Source organism: Babylonia areolata, chromosome 6 (assembly GCF_041734735.1).
Source record: "Babylonia areolata isolate BAREFJ2019XMU chromosome 6, ASM4173473v1, whole genome shotgun sequence".
Lineage (NCBI taxonomy): Eukaryota > Metazoa > Mollusca > Gastropoda > Neogastropoda > Buccinidae > Babylonia > Babylonia areolata.
This window is the reverse complement of record NC_134881.1, coordinates 47,161,095-47,180,343: the sequence shown is the minus strand read 5'-3', so window position 1 is coordinate 47,180,343 and position 19,249 is coordinate 47,161,095. Positions and strand designations below refer to the sequence as shown.

The 19,249-nt window shown below is 44.5% G+C and overlaps 1 protein-coding gene across 2 annotated transcripts in view; it reads right to left on the bottom strand.

The window, feature by feature from the left end:
- The window catches only part of LOC143283093 (uncharacterized), a 144,755-nt gene that overhangs the window by 21,288 nt on the left and 104,218 nt on the right, over positions 1-19,249 (bottom strand). For both annotated transcript variants that reach the window (XM_076589166.1, XM_076589167.1), the window contains exons 42-52: positions 17,668-17,761; positions 16,480-16,562; positions 13,776-13,937; positions 11,836-11,929; positions 10,650-10,823; positions 9,951-10,033; positions 9,569-9,677; positions 7,819-7,901; positions 7,121-7,223; positions 5,584-5,672; positions 1-127 (exon numbers count right to left, since the gene is read on the bottom strand). The exon at positions 1-127 is cut by the window's left edge and continues 20 nt beyond it. In XM_076589166.1, the coding sequence (XP_076445281.1) occupies positions 1-127; positions 5,584-5,672; positions 7,121-7,223; positions 7,819-7,901; positions 9,569-9,677; positions 9,951-10,033; positions 10,650-10,823; positions 11,836-11,929; positions 13,776-13,937; positions 16,480-16,562; positions 17,668-17,761 (1,201 nt within the window). The remainder of the gene's footprint in view (positions 128-5,583; positions 5,673-7,120; positions 7,224-7,818; positions 7,902-9,568; positions 9,678-9,950; positions 10,034-10,649; positions 10,824-11,835; positions 11,930-13,775; positions 13,938-16,479; positions 16,563-17,667; positions 17,762-19,249) is intronic.

Here is a 19,249-nt window from a genome sequence, read left to right as displayed (position 1 = left end):
AGTAGCACTTGGCCTCAGCCACCAGCTGACACCTCTCACAGCACTGACCCTCCTCATGGATCACTCGCTCCAGCGGCCCGCACGACAAGGGAGGGCACTCCTCCATCACGCACGTGATTTCTCCACCCTGTACACAACACACACTTCACCAACACACCTGTGATTTCTCCACCCTGCACACAACACACACTTCACCAACACACCTGTGATTTCTCCACCCTGCACACAGCACACACTTCACCAACACACCTGTGATTTCTCCACCCTGTACACAACACACACTTCACCAACACACCTGTGATTTCTCCACCCTGTACACAACACACACTTCACCAACACACCTGTGATTTCTCCACCCTGTACACAACACACACTTCACCAACACACCTGTGATTTCTCCACCCTGCACACAACACACACTTCACCAACACACCTGTGATTTCTCCACCCTGCACACAACACACACTTCACCAACACACCTGTGATTTCTCCACCCTGCACACAACACACACTTCACCAACACACCTGTGATTTCTCCACCCTGTACACAACACACACTTCACCAACACACCTGTGATTTCTCCACCCTGTACACAACACACACTTCACCAACACACCTGTGATTTCTCCACCCTGCACACAACACACACTTCACCAACACACCTGTGATTTCTCCACCCTGTACACAACACACACTTCACCAACACACCTGTGATTTCTCCACCCTGTACACAACACACACTTCACCAACACACCTGTGATTTCTCCACCCTGTACACAACACACACTTCACCAACACACCTGTGATTTCTCCACCCTGTACACAACACACACTTCACCAACACACCTGTGATTTCTCCACCCTGCACACAACACACACTTCACCAACACACCTGTGATTTCTCCACCCTGTACACAACACACACTTCACCAACACACCTGTGATTTCTCCACCCTGTACACAACACACACTTCACCAACACACCTGTGATTTCTCCACCCTGTACACAACACACACTTCACCAACACACCTGTGATTTCTCCACCCTGTACACAACACACACTTCACCAACACACCTGTGATTTCTCCACCCTGCACACAACACACACTTCACCAACACACCTGTGATTTCTCCACCCTGTACACAACACACACTTCACCAACACACCTGTGATTTCTCCACCCTGTACACAACACACACTTCACCAACACACCTGTGATTTCTCCACCCTGTACACAACACACACTTCACCAACACACCTGTGATTTCTCCACCCTGTACACAACACACACTTCACCAACACACCTGTGATTTCTCACCCTGCTACACAACACACACTTCACCAACACACCTGTGATTTCTCCACCCTGTACACAACACACACTTCACCAACACACCTGTGATTTCTCCACCCTGTACACAACACACACTTCACCAACACACCTGTGATTTCTCCACCCTGTACACAACACACACTTCACCAACACACCTGTGATTTCTCCACCCTGTACACAACACACACTTCACCAACACAATCATGTTGATGTGTTGAACAGTCTTCAAAGAACACTTACACCAATACATGTTGATGATTGTAGCACCTTCAGAGAACACCTATACACCAAAACATGTGAGTTTGATAAGCCAGTCTTCCAAAGAAAACCCATCACAAATACAACACACTGTGAGAGTTTTCAGCAGGAACTAAACACAACTTCACAAAGCATGTGGATTCTTCACGGACACTATACACAACTTCAACCAACACACTGTGAGGTGGATATGGCACCACGTATCAGAGAAACCTATCACCCAATCACATGGATGTGCTGCCAGCTGAAGCAGTCTACAGAAGAACTTATACCAAGTTCCTCCTTGTGTTTTTTTTAAAGCAAAATGCATCAAGTTCAAAAACACCAACTGTGTTTCTCCACCCTACACAACTTAACACTGATAAATTATTGAGAAAAACATAACATTTCACCAACACCACTTGATTTCTTTTCTTCATTCTGTCACCTGGCAAATCACTTTAAATGTCCTTCAACTAAAGTGAGTAACGTCCACCCGTTGCACACAGACCCTTGCTTTCTCAAACAACTGTGATTTCTCCACCCTACCAACAACACACCAACATGGTCAATTTCTCCAATGTATCCACATCTCCTCACCAACCTAACCTGAGCATTTCATACCTGTAATCACAAACACAACACTTACACAGACCAGAGTGATTCTCCACCTGTCCCACATCGTCACCGAACAACGGCTTTGCTCCACATGTGACAACAACATCACTTTGACACTAGCACCACCAGATGATTTCTAGACTTCAATGATCCGGTTGACCAACATCCTGTGTTTCATGCACCCTGTATCACAACAGGCCTTGCTACAATCACCTGTTGAGTATCTCCTGGTGCGCATCAATAGCACGGTTTGATCCCAACAGCCTGGTGTATCTGTCTCCCCCAGGTCAACATCATCACACCCCACTCCCCCTTGTGTTTTACCAACATCAAAAACACATTTAAATACCAACATAGTTCTGTGTTTCTCACGGACACAAACATACCTCCACACACAATATCCCTGTGAGATTTTCCACCTGTAACATTAAACACCTCTTGTATAATACACTGTGATTACACCCCAAGCGAACAAAAAACAACTTCACAACACAGACCTCTGTGTTTTCTCCACCATATTACACACTACACACTTAAGAATCAACACTTGATTTCCACCTGTACACAACACACACTTCACCAACACACCTGTGATTTCTCCACCGGCTACACAACACACACTTCACCAACACCTGTGATTTCTCCACCCTGTACACAACACACACTTCACCAACACACCTGTGATTTCTCCACCCTGTACACAACACACACTTCACCAACACACCTGTGATTTCTCCACCCTGTACACAACACACACTTCACCAACACACCTGTGATTTCTCCACCCTGTACACAACACACACTTCACCAACACACCTGTGATTTCTCCACCCTGTACACAACACACACTTCACCAACACACCTGTGATTTCTCCACCCTGCACACAACACACACTTCACCAACACACCTGTGATTTCTCCACCCTGTACACAACACACACTTCACCAACACACCTGTGATTTCTCCACCCTGCACACAACACACACTTCACCAACACACCTGTGATTTCTCCACCCTGTACACAACACACACTTCACCAACACACCTGTGATTTCTCCACCCTGTACACAACACACACTTCACCAACACACCTGTGATTTCTCCACCCTGTACACAACACACACTTCACCAACACACCTGTGATTTCTCCACCCTGTACACAACACACACTTCACCAACACACCTGTGATTTCTCCACCCTGTACACAACACACACTTCACCAACACACCTGTGATTTCTCCACCCTGTACACAACACACTCTTCGCACCAACACACCTGTGATTTCTCCACCCTGTACACAACACACACTTCACCAACACACCTGTGATTTTCTCCACCCTGTACACAACACACACTTCACCAACACACCTGTGATTTCTCCACCCTGTACACAACACACACTTCACCAACACACCTGTGATTTCTCCACCCTGTACCACACTTCCAACACACCTGTGATTTCCCACCCTGTACACACACACTTCACCAACACACCTGTGTTTCTCCACCCTGTACACAACACACACTTCACCAACACACCTGTGATTTCTCCACCCTGTACACAACACACACTTCACCAACACACCTGTGATTTCTCCACCCTGCACACAACACACACTTCACCAACACACCTGTGATTTCTCCACCCTGCACACAACACACACTTCACCAACACACCTGTGATTTCTCCACCGTGCACACAACACACACTTCACTAACACACCTGTGATTTCTCCACCCTGTACACAACACACACTTCACCAACACACCTGTGATTTCTCCACCCTGTACACAACACACACTTCACCAACACACCTGTGATTTCTCCACCGTGCACACAACACACACTTCACCAACACACCTGTGATTTCTCCACCCTGTACACAACACACACTTCACCAACACACCTGTGATTTCTCCACCCTGTACACAACACACACTTCACCAACACACCTGTGATTTCTCCACCCTGTACACAACACACACTTTACCAACACACCTGTGATTTTTCCACCGTGCACATAGCACACACTTCACCAACACACCTGTGATTTCTCCACCCTGCACACAACACACACTTCACCAACACACCTGTGATTTCTCCACCCTGCACACAACACACACTTCACCAACACACCTGTGATTTCTCCACCGTGCACACAACACACACTTCACCAACACACCTGTGATTTCTCCACCCTGTACACAACACACACTTCACCAACACACCTGTGATTTCTCCACCCTGTACACAACACACACTTCACCAACACACCTGTGATTTCTCCACCGTGCACACAACACACACTTCACCAACACACCTGTGATTTCTCCACCCTGTACACAACACACACTTCACCAACACACCTGTGATTTCTCCACCCTGTACACAACACACACTTCACCAACACACCTGTGATTTCTCCACCCTGTACACAACACACACTTTACCAACACACCTGTGATTTTTCCACCGTGCACATAGCACACACTTGTTGGATCAATGACTAATCACTTTTAACAAACTTTCAAGGTACTATTTGACCCAAAAACTTCTGGCAGCAGATTTGTTGTTTCTCCTCCCCTCTTAAATGTGTCATTTCACATGTTGCAAAACCAATATACAGTTTAATCCCAACTTCTTCACCTCTAGCCTTACACGGCCAGCCATGGAAAGTTCATCAGACACACAATTTTTCTGAACTGCAATCATGCTGAAGGATGTAAATATCATGGTGAGGGGGTGGTGGTGGGGGTGGTGGGGGGGGGGCATGATGGAAGGCAGGTCTTCAGAGAGAACCTATACACAAATATCATGGAGAGGGGTGGGGCATGATGGAAGGCAGGTCTTCAGAGAGAACCTATACACAAATATCATGGAGAGGGGTGGGGCATGATGGAAGGCAGGTCTTCAGAGAGAACTTATACACAGGTTCCTTTCCTTTCTGTTTTTATTTTTTTTTTTTTTTTAAAGCAAAATGCATGGCAAGTATAAAAAAAACATCCATACTTCTTCACACACACATATGCCTGATAAATTATTGAGAAAAAAACATAACATTAGTCACTCAGATTTCACCAATTATGTTTTCTTTTCTTTCTTTTATTGTTGATGCTCACCTTGGGTCAAGATGCACTTTAAATGTTCCTGTCATGGACTAAAGGATGACGTGAACAGTCACAGACAACATTTCAGTATGACAGCACGATGATCCTTGCTAGCAGTGCAAAACAAATGTTGTTTCATCACATCCAACACCAACAACAACCCAACAGTGGGCTTCAATTTCCAATGTCATCCACAGGTCTCCCATCCACCCCAACTCTAACTCAGCACCTTGTCAATATGTAAGACACATCAGCAAAAAACACAAGTCAAGCTGAGGTACCTGACAGACGCAAGAGATGCAAGGATTCTCCACGGCTGTCCATCGGTCTCCTTCGTGATGATAGACGGCTTCTGCTCTGTCGTAGCATGCTGCAACAATGTATCACTTTTTGACACTTTATACTGACCAACCAGATGATTAAAGTACTAGACTTTCAATGTGAGGGTCCTGGGTTTGATCCCAGTATCAGTGCCTGGTGGGCTTTCAATGTGAGGGTCCTGGGTTTGATCCCAGTATCAGTGCCTGGTGGGCTTTCAATGTGAGGGTCCTGGGTTTGATCCCAGTATCAGTGCCTGGTGGGCTTTCAATGTGAGGGTCCTGGGTTTGATCCCAGTATCAGTGCCTGGTGGGTGTAGCTCTGTCTCTTCTCCCAGGTCAACATCATTGCACACCTCCTAGTGCCTTCTTCCCCTTTGTGTTTATAAACAGAACATCAAAAACACATGTTAAAAATACTGCAATCCTTATAGTGTTTGCTGGGTGGGTTATGGAAACATGAACATACCTGGCATGCACACAGAGTATGGCTGCCAATATGGGGGTGGAGAGATGTGTCATACGACTGGTTAAGCATGTAAAATCCTGCTTGTAGTTATGAGTGAAAGTTGGAGTTACAGCCCACAAAAGCAGAAATGAAGAAAAAAAAATACAACTCCGACACTTTACAGACTGCTTCTGCTTGTCTGTAACATGCTACAACAACCAATCAAATTTGAACACTTTACCTACATCTCTTTATAGAATACTTAAACTACTGATCCAAAACATCAGCAACACATTACATGTGCATCCACACACATTTCCTGCCACACCTTAATGTTCTCAACAAACATTAAAAGAGCACTAGGGATGAGTTTGAGCTACTGAAGAATTGCTTTTTTTGTGTGTGGGCACCAAAATGGGGCACACACACACACACACACACACACACACACACACACACACACACACACACACACACAAACACTAAAGCAAAAACAAAACCCCACTTCTTCCAAAATCAAACTTTCAACATCTAAAACTATTGAAAATCCACACAATTTTTTTTATATTCATTTTATCACTACAATTCTCACTCCAGGTGTGTCATCTTTTCCAGCCACATCACACAGACAAAAAGACAGACAGAGAGGGTTAGGGTGATACGGCAAGACGAGACAAAATTCTTTATTTCCCACAATAATAGATAAGAACTAACATGCTTTTTTTCATCCAGTCCCTGCCCTGAGTAGGGTCTACACTACACAATACTGAGTAATAACAGAATAAACATGATGGTTTTCACATACACAGAAAAAAACACACACATAAAGATATTACAATAGTAATGCACTGTGAGTAGCGAAGCACAAATAGAGATACGCATAGCAATAATGGAAGAACTTTTAGCAATATATAACATATAGCGTACGGGCTAGAGAGAAAGAGAGAGACAGAGGCAGAGACAGATAGACAGAGAGAGGGGACAGAGAGAGAAACTGAGGCACAGACAGAGACAGAGAGACAGGGAGACAGAGATAGTAGCCGGGTGACTTACCTGGACAAGTGGGGCAGCACTGTCCATGCACAGCTACCTGGACGTCAGGTGGACACTCCAGTGCCTTGCACTGCTCCTTCATACACACCCAGCTGAAGTCATCCTGACCACACACAGAGGACTTGTCGTGTCTTTGTGAAAGGCCAAACACATCCCTAACACAAAGTCCTTGTAACGTCTTTGTGAAACATCAAACACTTCCTTAACACAGAGTCCTTGCAGCATCTTTGCGAAAGATCAAACACATACTTAACACAAAGTCATTGTAACATCTTTGAGAAACGTCAAACACTTCCTTTTTGTAAAAGATCAAACACATACATAACACAAAGGAAATTTTCTTCCTAAAATTACGTTAAAGTAACATACTTACTATGACCCACTAGTGCAGACTCCGGCATGGGTCTGATTCCTGTCCTGTGCAAACTACTACCCGCCTATGCGGAGAAAACGAAAGTAGCTATGGCCGATACTTCTTTTTAGAGTCTGTGAATCAAACACATCCATAACACAAAATCCTTGTAACATCTTTGTGAAAGATGATGAATTATTAAGACTGTTAATAAATTATCCTGTGACCAACAGGTCTTGCCATAAACAGAATTAAAAAAAATCTGCAATCTTTATCACCAATCCAGTTAGAGCAGATAATTATGAGGTAACAATGAAGACACGAAGGACAAGTATTCTCCCCTTACCTTACACTCACAGTAGAAGCAGGGGTCGTTCGGTCGTGGCCGTGTGATCTTGCCCAGGTCAGCGATCGTGCAGCCACTAGACACTGACACAGGGCAATGACATTATTGGGTTGTGTTGCATTGTGTTGTGGTTTTCCCCCGTTACATTATGTGCTCCGTGTCAGTGGGTTTCTTCCCACGCTGCTCATTCCAAACACACCATACATAGCCATACCTCGGTTCCTTTGTCACGGTCCCAGCATCGGCAGTTCAAAGGGAATCATCGATGGCAGGTCACCAGGAGGCCACACACCAGGGGAGACCCTGCACTGCTGCTGAGTCAGTTTGATGGTGTTCAGTAGTGCCTGTTCTGATTTAACATACTTAGGACACCACCTACTTCGCAGCCCACTAACAAAAATAATGGCTTAGTCAAGAAGCCAGACTGAGTGTGGAGACTGCCACCATGTCCGCCCAACGACAGTACCCCCCTTGAATCTGCCGAAGCCAATTACCTTGATAGGACTCATCCCAAGCACAAAAATGGAGAGGCATTGAAACTGAGGTCACCATGAGAGCAGGGCATGAAAGGCCACAGACATGAGATATTTTCATTATTATTATTGTTTTAATCATTGATGATGGAGGAGAATGTTGATGATGATAATGTTGCCATAGTGGTCTGTTTAGGTTTGGGACTACATGACAAGGCTGTACTCATAGTGATATCCTGACATTAACCAGGCCCGAGAGGTACAGACATTTGCAGTGTTGGTCAGAAAATTTGAGCAACACACCCAAAGATGCATTTGTGAAGTGGATGATACTTGACTGTGTGGTCCCAGTCTTCCAATAAAAGACCACAGCACACGTAACTCTGGGTAGGAGCTGGCTGTGGGTCAAAAAACCCTTCTCTGCTTGGGATCAAACCCGCGTCCTCCTAGCCATAAGTTCCAGACACTAAGCACTTTGCCACGGCAGCTGGAGTATTGTATTGTAGTGTATTGTATTGTATTGTATTGCACTGCATTGCAGTGTATTGCATTGCATTTTATTGCATTGCACTGCATTAAATTGTATTACATCACCACAGTGTATCACCACCATTTTTCTTTCTCCTCTGTGCAGGTGTGTATGTTTATTATTGAAGTGGTATTTTTTGCAAGAATTTTGCCAAGGACAGCCCTTTTGTTGCCATGGGTTCTCTTACTTTTCCATGGAATGGCCACCACATTTCTGTGTGAGAGCACTCTCCAGCGCCAGATGTTTTAGACTCGACGCTCTTAGTCACACGATTCAGTTCGAACAAAACAGCTCAATGGAACTGTTCACTTCACACACAGCCGACGGTGAAGGTTACCAGAAAGTTGGCTGCAGCTGTCAAGCTTTGTTACAATGTGAAAAAAGGTCCATTTTACATGACTCCTTGATGTCGACTGAAGTCACCTATGGCAGGAAAATGTCTACTCAATGAAACTTGCCTACGACAGCAAAAGAGGTTTTAATCTCGTTACTGCCCAGCCTGTAGAATTCAGGGTCATACTAATATCACTGATGACATCAAAAGAAGGGAAATAACTGTGGAAGGCTGAAAATTTACACATTTGATCTAGAATGGTATATCTCCAGACATACATTTTCTTACTTTTTGTCTGGTTATTCTGGATACTGATTCATGACTTGGAACACCACTTTCTGCTGATTTTTCTTTTTCATGGCAGTCAAAGTGTAAAGAAAAGAAAAGGTGAGGAGTAGACAGGTGTGCACTCACGTCCAGCGCAGGTGGGGCAGCACTGACCCGACTCCGGGGCCACCAGGTTCTCCACAGGGCAGTTGGCCACGCTGGGACACGTCTCATGCAGACAGCTCAGGTGGCCGTCCTGACACCACCACAGGCAGGTAATCATAACAATAATAATGATGATGATGAAAATAATAATAATAATGATGATGATGATAATAATAAGAGGACATTCAGCATATCCAATCCAATGATGTAAAAGCTCAAGGCGTTTACAATGAAAAGCACAATGATGTGTATATTCTAAAAACACACGCAATACACCTGCACGCATAAATCCTCCCACTCCAATCCCAACCCACAAACCCATTCCACATAAGATGCACACACACACACACAGAGTTTCACATACCCCACAATGGCAGGTGTCACAGACATCTCCGTTAGGACTGAAGTCTTCTCCGTCCCTGTAGGCGATGCCATTGTAGTTACAACCTGCAAGAAACCCTCAGCCACTGAGTAACTGGTCAATACACTGCACATGCTCATATTTTTAATGGATAATCATGCACAGGTGTATTTACTTCTACTTTCTTGAACGGACATGCTTCAATCAAATAATGTTTTGTATTGTATTCTCAAAATGCACATCGAATATGAAGATCCATTTTCTAAATATGAGTGTGGAAAAACTCACCAAAAAAAGACAAAAACACTATTGAAACAACACAGAAACAACATCAAAATCAGCACACACATAAAAGAACTACAAAAACAGTGAAATCCAAAAGTATTGCCCCACACAAAACATCAGAACAACGTTAATTTAAAACAACACAGTTGCAACATCAACAAGATACAAAACTAACTGGAACAACAAAACTGAAAACAGTACATAACAATATCAACTACAACACACAAAAACAAAGACAACAAAAACACTGATATCTCAAAATACAGGCCCATGATGTCACACACTTTTCTCCACCCCAACTCACTGGCACAGACAGGCAGCACTGTAATGGCACAAAAAACGAAACAAACCACACACAAAAAAACCCAACACTGAAATCTCAAAGTACAGGCCGCTGACGTCCCACACACCACTCACTGGGGCAGACAGGACAGCACTGGCCAGGCACAGGCACAGGATTGTCGCAGGGGACGTAGCACTCCACCTCCATACAGGTGACCAGACCCCCAGTACAGGCGCACGACACGCAGGGGTTGTTGGGCACGATGAAGCTGGTGTTGGACGCGTAGTGACGGTCCTGGTAGTCACAGCCTGGGGGGGGGGGGGCCACAGAAACCATGGAGTGACAGCATTCCACAATGGACTGGAAAAATACTTACAGAGACGCACAACAACAGACCCACACATCTGACAGACCTGGAGAATGTGGTGAAAGTTGGCGCCCCAACTGACTCTTCGGAGAGCTGAGGGAGAAGAACAGTGGGGGGAAAGGGGAGTGAGTAAGCTAGTGTGTGTGTGTGTGTGTGTGTGTGTGTGTGTGTGTGTGTGTGTGTGTGTTTGTGAATGAGAGAGAGATTGTGTGTGACAGTGAATGTGAGAGCAAGAGAGAGAGAGAGAGAGAGAGAGATAGGAGTTGGGTGATGATACACAGAAACAACGATGCACTCACAACATGGCAGAACAGACTCAAAAGGCAGACAAGACTCCTTTTTTTTTTTACAGAGACCCAAAGCTATGACACACAATCAGCAGACCTGGAGGAATCTGGTGAACAGTTCAGTGCGGCGCCCCAACGACTCTTCACAGAGCTCAGAGAGAGGAAGATGAAAAAAGAAATGGGGATTTCATTAAGATTGAGTGAGCTAGTCTGACTGTCTGTGTTTGTGTAACTACGTGTGCAAGAATGTGATTGTCTGTTATGTATGGCAGGGCAAGTGGAGGTGGTGATTCATAATTCATCAGTACCTTCCTTTGTAAAGTTTATCATTAATATTCCCTATTCACAAGTACCTTCGTTTTTTGTTGTTGTTGTTGTAATGCTTATCATTTAATTCGCTATTCATAAATACCTTCCTTTGCAAAGTATATAAATTTATTCATCATTCATTAGTACATTCATTTGTAAAGTTTATCATTACATTTACTATTCATAACTCCCTTTCTTTGTAAATGAAATAATTTTATTGATTATTCATAAGTTTATCATTTTTGTCAAAGCCATCTCCTCACCCCTTGAAAGTCGGTCATTTTGCTGACCCCCCCCCCCCCTCTCCCTGCCCCCGCACACCAGGGGACAAAGCAGGACAAGCAAGCGACACGTTACCTTTGCACTGAGGACAGCACTGTCCGGGCAGCTGCTCTGTCAGAAGGCAGTTTACTGGTGGACACTTCTCCTCTTCACACACCACGTTCCCGTCCTGTGCATCAACATCACTCATTAACATCACTCATCAACATCATTATCATCATCAACATCACTCATCATATCATTTCATTGTCCCTTTCATTTTCTTTATTACTGAAACAGGAAAGAAAATGCTTCTGGTGGTAAGATGATGTTTGCTCTCCATTCCCTGCCTCGAAATGCCAATCATATTTTTATGAGAAAGTACATACAGCACTGCTGAACACATCCCACACACAAGACTGTGTATAAGAAGATTACAACCCCAAGAACAACTATTCAACTACCTTAAAAAAAAAACCCTGTCAATCCACCTTCATCCCTCACTGTAAAAAGCTGAAAACCTGTCAACCCCCCTCACCCTTCACTAAAAAATCAAAAGCTGAAGACCTGTCAACCCCCCTCACCCTTCACTAAAAAGTCAAAAGCTGAAGACCTGTCAACCCCCCTCACCATTCACTAAAAAGTCAAAAGCTGAAGACCTGTCAACCCCCCTCACCATTCACTAAAAAGTCAAAAGCTGAAGACCTGTCAACCCCCCTCACCATTCACTAAAAAGTCAGAAGCTGAAAACCTGTCAACCCCCCTCACCATTCACTAAAAAGTCAGAAGCTGAAAACCTGTTAACCCCCCTCACCATTCACTAAAGAGTCAGAAGCTGAAAACCTGTTAACCCCCCTCACCATTCACTAAAGAGTCAGAAGCTGAAAACCTGTTAACCCCCCTCACCATTCACTAAAGAGTCAGAAGCTGAAAACCTGTTAACCCCCCTCACCATTCACTAAAGAGTCAGAAGCTGAAAACCTGTTAACCCCCCTCACCATTCACTAAAGAGTCAGAAGCTGAAGACCTGTTAACCCCCCTCACCATTCACTAAAAAGTCAGAAGCTGAAAACCTGTTAACCCCCCTCACCATTCACTAAAAAGTCAGAAGCATTAGCGTCGCGGACTGACGGCTGGGAGGACGCGGGTTCGAATCCCAGCGGAAGTGGGTTTTTCGGCCCGGGGCCGGCTCCTACCCATTGTTGAGTGTGCTGTGGGCTTAAATGGGGAGAATGGGACCACACAGTCGAGTGTCATCCACTTCAAGAATGCGTCTTTGGGTGTGTTGCTCTAATTACCTGACCAACACTGCAAGTGTCTGTATCTCTCGGGCCTGGTTAACGCCGGGATATCATTATGACAGGAAGCGTAGAGTACAGCCTTGTCACGCAGTCCCAAACCAAAATGGACCTCCATAGCAACATCGTCATCATCATCGTCATCCTCCTCCTCCTTCATCGTCACCAGTATAAACAAAACAGTCTCAAAGTCTGTGGCCTTTCATGCCCTGCTCTCATGGTGACCTCAGTTTCGATACCCCTCCACTTCCGTGCTTGGGGTGAGTCCTGTCAATGTCGTCAGTGTCGGCAGATTCATGGGGGGCTGTTGTTTGAGAGACGTGGTGGCGGTCTTCACTCTGGGAGGGACGCTCACTCAGTCTGGCTCCGCGACTAAGCCATTATTGTCGTTAGTAGGGGGCTTAGTAGGTGGTGTCCCAAGTACGTTAAAACAGAACAGGCACCACTGAACACCACCGAAGTGACTCAGCAGCAGTGCAGGGTCTCCTCTGGTGTGTGGCCTCCTGGCGACCTAACATCGATGGTTCCCTGTGGACTGCCGATGCTGGAACTGCGACGGACGAACCCGGGTGTGGCAGTGTATGGGGGAATCTAAATGAGCGGCGTGGGAGTAATGCCACTGAAACGGTGCAGATGAATGGGGCAGCAAAAAAATAAAATAAAATAAAAAATAAAGTCAGAAGCTGAAAGCCTGTTGACCCACTAACACTGTAAAAACCTGTCCACTGTTCCACTCACCAGACAGAGGCAGCGCTTGCAGTTGTCAGGCTGGAAGGACTGTCCGTTGTTGTAGAGGAGGTCATCGTAGGAGCACATGTCGCAGCGCGGGCAGCAGACATCCTTACGGGGGTGGGTGCACTCCACCACACACTGCTCCCTCTCACACTCCACACGCCCCTCCTGTCAACAAAACTCACCCCATCGTATTCCTCACATTCCTCTGATGCTGCCATGCCAACCTGTCACGTTGTTCCCCGAATACCTATGACATCATCACCACAACCTGTCATATTCTCCCAATACTTTTGATGCATTCATGACAACCTGTCACACTCTCCAAATACTTTTGGCATCATCACGACAACCTGTCATATTCTCTCAATATCTATGAAGCATTAATGGCAACCTGTCATACTCTCCAACTACCACGTCATTATGACAACCGGTCATATTTTTTTTCAATACCTTTGACGTCTTCACAACAACCTTTCACATTTTCTTATCTTTGACATCACCATGGCAACCTATCACATTCTCCTCATACGCATGATGTCATCACGACAACCTGTCACATTCTCCACATACCTATGATGTCATCACGACAACCTGTCACATTCTCCTCATACGCATGATGTCATCATGACAACCTATCACATTCTCTACATACCTATGATGTCATCACGACAACCTGTCACATTCTCCACATACCTATGATGTCATCATGAGAACCTATCACATTCTCCACATACCTATGATGTCATCACGACAACCTGTCACATTCTCCACATACCTATGATGTCATCATGACAACCTGTCACATTCTCCACATACCTATGATGTCATCACGACAACCTGTCACATTCTCCACATATCTATGATGTCATCATGAGAACCTGTCACATTCTCTACATACATATGATGTCATCATGACAACCTGTCACATTCTCCACATACCTATGATATCATCATGACAACCTGTCACATTCTCTACATACATATGATGTCATCATGACAACCTGTCACATTCTCTACATACCCATGATGTCATCATGACAACCTGTCACATTCTCTACATACATATGATGTCATCACGACAACCTATCACATTCTCTACATACCTATGATGTCATCACGACAACCTGTCACATTCTCCACATACCTATGATGTCATCATGACAACCTGTCACATTCTCCACATACATATGATGTCATCATGACAACCTGTCACATTCTCCACATACCTATGATGTCATCATGACAACCTGTCACATTCTCCACATACATATGATGTCATCATGACAACCTGTCACATTCTCCTCATACGCATGATGTCATCATGACAACCTATCACATTCTCCACATACCTATGATGTCATCATGAGAACCTGTCACATTCTCTACATACCTATGATGTCATCACGACAACCTATCACATTCTCTACATACCTATGTTGTCATCACGACAACCTGTCACATTCTCTACATACCTGTGATGTCATCATGACAACCTATCACATTCTCTACATACCTATTTTTCATGATGACAACTTGTCACATTCTCTACATACCTATGATGTCATCATGACAACCTGTCATATTCTCCACATACATATGATGTCATCATGACAACCTGTCACATTCTCTACATACCTATGATGTCATCATGACAACCTGTCATATTCTCCACATACATATGATGTCATCATGACAACCTGTCACATTCTCCACATACATATGATGTCATCATGACAACCTGTCACATTCTCCACATACCTATGATGTCATCATGACAACCTGTCACATTCTCTACATACATATGATGTCATCATGACAACCTGTCACATTCTCCACATACCTATGATGTCATCATGAGAACCTATCACATTCTCTACATACCCATGATGTCATCATGACAACCTGTCACATTCTCCACATACCTATGATGTCATCATGAGAACCTATCACACTCTCTACATACCTATGATGTCATCACGACAACCTGTCACATTCTCTACATACATATGATGTCATCATGACAACCTGTCACATTCTCTACATACATATGATGTCATCATGACAACCTGTCACATTCTCCACATACCTATGATGTCATCATGAGAACCTATCACATTCTCTATATACCCATGATGTCATCATGAGAACCTGTCACATTCTCTACATACCTATGATGTCATCACCACAACCTGTCACATTCCTCACATACCTATGATGTCACCACCACAACCTGTCACATTCCTCACATACCTATGACATTATCGTGACAACCTGACATAGAAATAATCTCTGATTTCCTTGCTGAAAAGGCTGACAGCTGATGAAAATAAATACCAAACTCTTTGGAAGTTGGATTTTCTTTTCCTTCTTTTTTTGCTTTCTTTTTAATCCAGAAAAAACACAACCCAAAATCAGATTGTAATGCTACCATACTGGATTCAAAATTGTAATCATCTAAACATCTTACACAGCACACTCTTCAAACAACCAACAACAACAACAACAACAAAAAAAAAAAAAAGGAAAGAGAACAAAACAATGAAAATCAAAGAGATCAAACAAAATTTTTCATAACTATGTTGACTTCCAAAATGCTTCACTATTCTCTACTAGATCATTCTGGCCTTTAGCAAAAAACAAACAAACAAAACCCGAAGAAAAATAACACACACACAAAAACCCCACCAACACAGCCAACCTCTCTCACCTTACAGGTACAGGTCTGACAGTCATCGTCAGGATGAGTGAAGCGGGCGTTGTCCTGGAAGGTCTGGCCCATGAAATGACACACTGGTCAAGACACACACACACACACACACACACACACACACACACACACACACACACACACACACACATATGTATGAAGGGTGCATTAGGCAAGTGGTTAAAGCGTTGGACTTTCAATCTGAGGGTCCCAGCTTTGAATCTCGGCACCTGGTGGGTAAAGGGTGGAGATTTTTCTGATATCTCAGGTCAACATATGTGCAGACCTGCTAGTACCTGAACCCCTTTATTGTGTATACGCACGCAGACGATCAAACACGCATGTTAAAGATCCTGTAATCCATGTCAGTGTTTAGTGGGTTATGGAAACAAGAACATACCCCTGAAAACGGAGTATGGCTGCTTACATGGCGGGGAAAATAAACAAAATGGTCGTTCATGTAAAGTGTTACATGGCTATCTGAGCGTGTATGTGTGCGTGCCTGAAATCTGACTGAACGACACTGGAAACGAATGATGAGCACCCAATGGCAGCCATCAGTCCCAGGTAGGCAGCCTGTTGTACAAATGACCCCGAATTTGTAAAGCTTTTAGAGTTTCCGATTGAGGATAGGTGCTATATAATTAGCCACATCAAATCAAATCAAATATATATAATTCATATATGTAGTCTATACTGTAATACAAAGCATAATTTCAAATCTGCCCATATACTGCATCAACTGGTTCATCAAATCAGAAACTAACATTAATAGCCTCAATAACACTGAAGAATATGTTAAAATTTTAAGGGTTGCTCGTTACACACTGTGTGTGCATGCATGCATGCATGCATGCGTGTGTGTGTGTGTGTGTGTGTGTGTGTGTGTGTGTGTGTGTGTGTGTGTGTGTGTGTGTGTGTGTGTGTGCGTACATGCATATCTGTAAGTGTGCCCGCCCATGATTATATATATATATATATATATATATATATATACATATATACAGAGACAGACAGACAGACAGACAGAGACAGAGACAGAGAAATATATCCATGTTAAAGTGTGTGCCCATGAAAGCGCAAACAATGTGGACATGTATGTGTATGTGCAAGCGTGTACAAACCCATGAACTGACCACATCACTCCCCTGACCAAATGGCATACCTGTACGGTGTCCAGCAGCTTACCTGGACAGGTGGGGCAGCATTGCTGGTCCAGCCTGATGGCATTGAGACAGGTGACTTCTGGACAGGTGATGGTGGTGCACTGGACATTACCTGCCTGCAAGGCACACAGGTAACCAATGAATGCCACTTTCACACCCACACCATGTCCACAAAGCGACCTGCTGTGAGTGCAGGAGGCACGGGACGTGAGAGTTGAGACGTAGGCATCAGAATACGACTTGGTAGCAACATCAAGTCACAACAGCTTACAGCGATTTTTTTTCTCATCTGTCTTCCCAATATGTAATTCCCTAAATACAAACACTCATAATAATGTACTACAAGTGTGATTTCCCCTCCATTAAACAATTTTATACATGTAGCACTTTGATCATAGTAAGTAGAGAAATACAGGCTGTATACAAAACTGAACAGCAGTAATGGCTATAGCAGCAGCAGCAGTGATTAAGAAGACATAACAGTCATGGAAGCTGCCACAATACAATGCATTAGACAACACCCTGGAACTCATAAGGACTTCTTTCTGCCCAATCATCTTCCATATTCCAATGATAAGACTTCCCCATATAAATATTGATATAAATTATGGCTATTCTGTTCTTGAATGGTTGATACAAATTCCTGGAATAATTTCAGAGTATATTCGTAACTTTTTTTTTTCCAATTCACACACAGTGCACACACTCTTTCATTCACGAAGATAACCTTCATGCATTCTTTGAAGCACTTTCTCTCAAAGCAACACCAGCTTAACACAGCTTACTTATCACCAAGAAAAGAACAGACACACACATCACTCTAAACCGTGTGCACATCAAACAGTGACACCGACAGTTAAACCTAATCAGTGACGCCCTACCTGACAGCTGAACACGCCACACCCATCACTCCAGTGACGCCCCACCTGACAGCTAAACAAGCCACACCCATCACTCCAGTGACGCCCTACCTGACAGCTGAACAAGCCACACCCATCACTCCTGTGACGCCCTACCTGACAGCTGAACAAGCCACACCCATCACTCCTGTGACGCCCTACCTGACAGCTGAACAAGCCACAACCATCACTCTCATAGACACCCCACCTGACAGCTAAACAAGCCACACCCATCACTCCAGTGACGCCCTACCTGACAGCTGAACAAGCCACAACCATCACTCTCATAGACACCCCACCTGACAGCTAAACAAGCCACACCCATCACTCCAGTGACGCCCTACCTGACAGCTAAACAAGCCACACCCATCACTCCAGTGACGCCCTACCTGACAGCTGAACAAGCCACAACCATCACTCCAGTGACGCCCTACCTGACAGCTGAACAAGCCACACCCATCACTCCAGTGACGCCCTACCTAACAGCTGAACAAGCCACACCCATCACTCCTGTGATGCCCTACCTGACAGCTGAACAAGCCACACCCATCACTCCAGTGACGCCCTACCTGACAGCTGAACAAGCCACACCCATCACTCCTGTGACGCCCCACCTGACAGCTGAACAAGCCACACCCATCACTCCAGTGACGCCCTACCTGACAGCTGAACAAGCCACACCCATCACTCCAGTGACGCCCTACC